This window comes from Anoplophora glabripennis, unplaced genomic scaffold, assembly GCF_000390285.2.
Source record: "Anoplophora glabripennis isolate ALB-LARVAE unplaced genomic scaffold, Agla_2.0 scaffold134, whole genome shotgun sequence".
In the NCBI taxonomy this organism is placed as follows: domain Eukaryota; kingdom Metazoa; phylum Arthropoda; class Insecta; order Coleoptera; family Cerambycidae; genus Anoplophora; species Anoplophora glabripennis.
The window spans coordinates 56,955-62,954 of record NW_019416384.1 but is presented as its reverse complement, the minus strand read 5'-3'; the positions used below and the strand labels follow the sequence as shown (position 1 = coordinate 62,954).

The 6,000-nt window shown below is 32.9% G+C and overlaps 1 protein-coding gene across 1 annotated transcript in view; it reads left to right on the top strand.

The window, feature by feature from the left end:
- The first annotated feature begins 203 nt into the window (after positions 1-203).
- LOC108903773 overlaps positions 204-6,000 on the top strand; it is a 56,439-nt gene continuing 50,642 nt past the window's right edge. Inside the window, exon 1 of the mRNA XM_023454381.1 lies at positions 204-390. Coding sequence (XP_023310149.1) covers positions 291-390 — 100 coding nt within the window. The 5' untranslated portion in view covers positions 204-290. The remainder of the gene's footprint in view (positions 391-6,000) is intronic.

Below are 6,000 nucleotides of genomic sequence, written 5' to 3'. Positions count from 1 at the left end.
AAAGTCCAAAAAACCCGACGGCGTATCACCAGCCAATCGGAAAAAGAAACGGGACATCCTCCAGGTCCCACTGAACCCTGCAGACTGCACAGCGTAAATGAAAGCTACGCTAACGCTAACATATCTCTCAAACCACTTTCTGCTATTCACTTTCCCGCTGTAGCTCTCAAAAGAGATTTGTATTTAGTCTACCTTGCCGACCGCCAAGAAGCAGGTCGAACTTTACTACGTGTTCCGGTACCGGTTGTTGTTGTTTTTTTTTTTAAATAAATACGTAGATCTCGTAAAAGATGCAGTTCTCATCGACGGGATTTCTTACCATTGTTCTATTGGCGGTCCAGGGTCCATTCACGGACGCCGCCAATAAGTTTGGGAATCAGTTTAAGGATGGTATGTCCATCAGAATCATTTAACACTTTTTTTTGTACGATCTTACTAATCTTCCATTAACATTGTTTATGTAACGCGTGTGCGGAACCTCGCAGCGCAAGCGGGCATTTATTATTTACGTAACTGTTGAAATTTACGACTGTTTACGGGCAAATAAACGGTAGGATGCACCTAATGTAAGGTGCGTAAAGGAATAGCCTTCGATGTAAATATTTTCGAATCGTTAATGTTCAATACCAACACCTTTTTTGTTTGGTTGTAAAATTAACATCGCGATTTTTTAAATTTACTGCGTATAAAACAGATAATATAATTAAATCATGGTTATAAAACTAAATATTAACTAAAATTTTGAGAAAAGTAAATCAATAACACAAGAAGAATTTACATAACGGCTTAAGAATAAAATAGAAACTGTAGTGAAAAGTTTAAACTAATTTATTATTCCGTTCTTTTTAAATGGACGACAGTGTAGGACTAAAAAAAAGTACATTTGCAATTCATTGTTATTTTTACTTCTCTTTAATTATCTACAATTGCGAAAATTATTGTAATTATTGTAAATGATGTTTACTTGTTTCTTGTTTATTTTTAAACTTTCGATAGACTTGAATCACATTAACTTTGTTTAACTTTACGTTTAAAATAAATCTAACCAATGATCATGCAACTTTTGAGCTTCCCAATGCCATGAAAACAAATTCAACAATCAACAACCTTTCGACCTAATTTCGACGAATTTTTAATTTTTTTTTTATTCCATATATTCTCCATTGACATTAATGGCCTATTTCAAACACTCGACTAAATATGAATTACCATAAATATAAAATAAAAAGAGCAGAGGCTAATGAATTCGTGTAGTTTTGCAATTGTGCTGATTAACGTCACTAAAATATTAAATGTGAATAACAAGGGATTTTATATAGAGTGTCCCGCATAAGAACCGACAACAGTTAGTTGTCATTATGTGTATTGTTACTTACCACAGGGCAGGTGTATGTATGCGTGTCCAAATTATTGTAATTTAACCAAACTTTCCTATATGTTGTACCCATGAGGAGTGATTAGCCCCTAACAACACTTTATCGTAGAAGAACCAAATTTGGTACATGATTTAGGTTATTACTGGTCTTCTTTGACTAATCAAAAAGTCAGTAGTAGGCTTTATCTTTCAAATTTGACAATTGGCCAAATAAATTTTACTTCACTTCTCTCCTAATTCTACAAAAAGAAAACGAATACCTAGATAGTTTTTAAATAAGCGAATATTGTATAAAGTAAAAAGCACAAATATATAATAAAAATAATTATTTTATATTTTCTCGACAACAATCAGAGGTAATTGTTGAAATAAAACAATTTTATGACTAACTGACAAGTTTGAAAGATAAATTCATTGCCTACTACTGACTTTTCGATTATTTTCTAATAAACCCTGTTAAAATCTTGTGTCAGTTAATACGGTTTTTCTTGAAAAGTTTTTTAAAATTTAACAAGAGTAACAAAATTTTTAAAATTAAATTCTGCTGTCGATTAATTATTATTTTTCAATTCGGTCAATGAGAAAAAAGTTCGGTACAATCTTAGGGGTGTGTCATCCCCAATGAACACCTTGCAGTGCTTCAATTAACTTTAAATCATAGTCAAAGAAGACCAATAATAAACCTAAATCATGAACGTACCTGCCCTGGGTCGGTTCTTATGTGGGACATCCTGTATTTTTGCAGGATTTTGATTTATCAAATATTTTAATACTGATATCAATGAAATCACGTCAAATAATAATGGGAGACATTATATTTTGTCTTTTTGCATTTTTTTAACGTTTGAAATTAGTATAGGCACTTCAATGAATACTTGAAGTCTAACTCAAATTAATTGACACCTAATAACAACTAAAAAAAAGAAATAACCTGTTTTAACGTAACTTTATGTAAAAATATACGTAAAGTTAGGTTAGGTTAATCTTAATGTGATTGTTCTTTTTTGACTAAACCCCGTATTCTTGAGTTCTCGAACAACTTTGTTAAATGCAGTTTTCAACGAAAACAAAAATTAAAGGCACCTTGCTTAGGGAAAATGTCACATTTTGAAATTTTTTGCACGCCTGTGTCTCATTACATATTTGATTACTGCCCATGGCTTCCCAAGATAAGCAAAACTTTTTATGCAGATATGCCTCATGTTCGTAGGGTTCAATGGTCAGGCCAGATAAGTCGACTTATTTTGTAACCCATATATGCCACCGCATAAATTCGGTAACGAGCGAGCCGCCTTTCCAGCACTCGCAGCGCTCTGAACAGGGTCTCGGGGCATAGAAAAATCCATGCCTCGATTTTGTAAAAGTAGTCTGCTCTTGAATTACATAACACCAGATAACCGTTTCGACATGAGCGCTTTTAACGCGTAATTTTATTAAGCCNCAAGGTCATTCAATGTCGAATGCCTCCTCCCATATGCAGAGGTCAAATGACGGTCACCGTGACCTCTACCAATGTCATCCAGGTCAAGTGAAGGTCACCGTGACCTCTATCAATGTCATCCAGGTCACGGATGACGTCATCCAAGGTCATCCCAAGGTCATCCAAGGTCACCCAAGGTCATCCCAAGGTCACCCAAGGTCATCCCAAGGTCGAAAGTGGAGGGGGGAGTCTCAGCACCGGCTATAATAACCTACTAAGGATTACCTTTAATTTTAAATTTCGTAAAAAATTCATCAGTTTTTGTACTGATTTTTTCCCGAAAAAGCGAATTAACAGTTTTATTTTGATCATAACTCTGTTAATTTTTATGCTAATGACTTAAAGTCAAGTTCATTTCAAAGATTTTTTAAAGTAAGTACTTTAAAGAATGTTCTGTGCATTTTTCTTGAAAAATATTATTTTTTTTAGTTATTTTACATAAACTAAAAAAAACTCAATCTTTTTCTTTTTCTAAAAACTTCATTTTGTTCATGATGTTTTTTTCCATAGAATGTTTATTTTCCGAGTTATTCCAGAAAAACTACTGAAAAACGTCTTTTTCTTAATGAAAAATGTACATTTTCAATCACCAAATAACTCAGACAATATTGACTTATCAAAAAATGTTCATAAGATACTTTTTGCTTAAAATTGATTGATTACTGGGGTTATTTTCAATATTTTACTTTTCACACCCTGGGGAAAGCGCTCATCGGCACTATATAACTTTTGTTTCTTGAGCTATTTTCTACTTACAGCCCAAGTTTCACGTCATCGGTGGTTTCCTGGACTAATATGGGTCCGCAATGGCTTGATTCTTTTTTCGTTTGGTATTTTTTTGGACGTTCTTATCTCAAGAATCAAGCCGTTGCGGACCCATGTTCATATGAACTTTTAATCTTAAAAATTAGTCAAAAATTCACCCTTTCAAGTTTATACAAGTACTTAAAATAATTATCTACATATACACGTTAAACACGATACTCTTCGACTGGGAATTCACCTCCATTGATTTATCCTAATAAGAAGTTGCACTGAAAATGCACAGAACGATACACTTACGAAGAAACACGCCTTCGTAACTTCATAAATTAAAACGAACCATCAACTCTGAGTTGCTATACACGTAAGCCATTTTTGACATTTGAAAAACTAATGTGAACACTATCGCAAAAACGTTAATACTAAAATCGGATTTCAGCATTCTGAAGTATTGTCTCTTCTCAGAATCTATAAGGATTTTACAAAAAATTTGTTTACGTTACTGACCGCATTCCCAATTTTTTTTTGGGTAAGTTGTTAATCACGCTGTATTTATCACTAAGAGTATTTATAATTTTTCATAACCGCTTTTTTTAAATCCGTACGCCTATAACCAGATGGTAGACAGTGAAAGCGATCTGTGAAACTAACCCTCGGGCGAAAAATTTGAAATTCAATATTATGGTCTTCTCCAAATGTGTCCATTAACATTTTCAAAACTTCCTCTGGCCTCTGTCTAAATCGAGGTCGCTATTGAAATAATATCTGACAGTCACTACCCACAAAATTTATACAAGGCTTTCTATAGCCGTGTTACTTTTCGAATAATAATGAGATTCCCTTGGAAAAGCATAATTTGGTACAATTTTATAAAATTAATCGAATGTGAGAAAATAAATAAATAAAAAAGAGAAAATAAGCGGTTGAAATATCTACCACCGGTATATACTCACAATCCATTAACTTGTAGATCAATAGAAGATAACCTTTAAGTGTACGACCTTCCTCCGGGTTCTAAACAAACACACTCAAGACAGACGAGAGCACGGTATTCACCATTTAGCCTCTGATCTCTGATATTTATTTAGCCGCGTCCTTAAGTATTATAATGTGGAATTTATATAACCAGTACCTGTTCCTCTGTTTGTTTAATAAAATAATTCCGTTCTAATGAATACAAATTCGTCGAGATGCGCGAAAATTTGCCTGCAGCGGAGCTGCACCCAGATGATGACGTTGGAAAGATTTATCGAACACCGATCGCCAGGAAAAAAAATGTGAGCTGTCTAGAAAAGTAATTGATGTGACAGTGGGTAAAACAAACAGAAATATCATCTTCATTTATCTTTACAGACCATTAAGGAAGAAGGAAAACGATAAAGTAGTCTTCTTACAATTTATTTCATACGATGCTAAATTAAAAGAAAATAAAGTACTATAATACAGATGACTAACAAAATGCGTATTGCAGTTTTTTGTTTTGTTATTTATTTTGAATTTTAAGGTATGTCACAAGTTTTTCTTGCAACAGTCCAAATGTGAAGGTAAGCTGGTGCTTATAATATTGAGCCTGGCCATAATCTTTTATATAATCAGAAATAAATTATTATAAATGTTTTATGTTTGATACAACATTCAATAGTGCACTTTTTATTTAACCACCACCTTTACAGGTGGCGTTGTCGACGCCGTCAGATCTTAGAACATGAAACACAAAAAGAAACAATTTGTTAAAGTCGTATTAGGGTAACAAAATTAATAAATTGTGATTTCTTGCGAAGTTCCTCTAGATGAAATAATTTTTTTCTTTTACTTTTTCCTAGAACTTATCAAGACGGGATACACTATACAGGGTGTTTTTTTAAGACAATTTTTCCAAATGAAAGTAGTTTTTTTATGATTTGTACTCGTCTGTACTATAAAATAAATAAAAACCAACAATTTAATTTGTTAGTCGCTCTATTTCCTTGATTTCGAACATTTAAAATATTTGGAGATAATAAATCAATGTCTAAAACATCAGTAGGAGGTTTTTAACGCCTTCCGAAATGGTTTAACTCGAGTCAATCTGCTCATTTAACATTTATATTTTAAGATATCTGGTTTTAGGTATTATATCATCCTGTTATGTAAAATAACTTAATATTTTTAAAAAACCACGGGTTCCACATGTATAATTATTCGTAAGCTGCATTTTAACGATTAAATACCATGAATTTTACAAATAATGTGGATGTTAATATGATGATTACGAAAATCCCGCTACACACGTATTATTACTTCTTCACTATAATTGGTTTGAACACCTTGTGTAAGCACAAAAATATTTGACATTTAACGCGGCATTGACATTTGTACGAACCATCATTAAGTATGTATTACG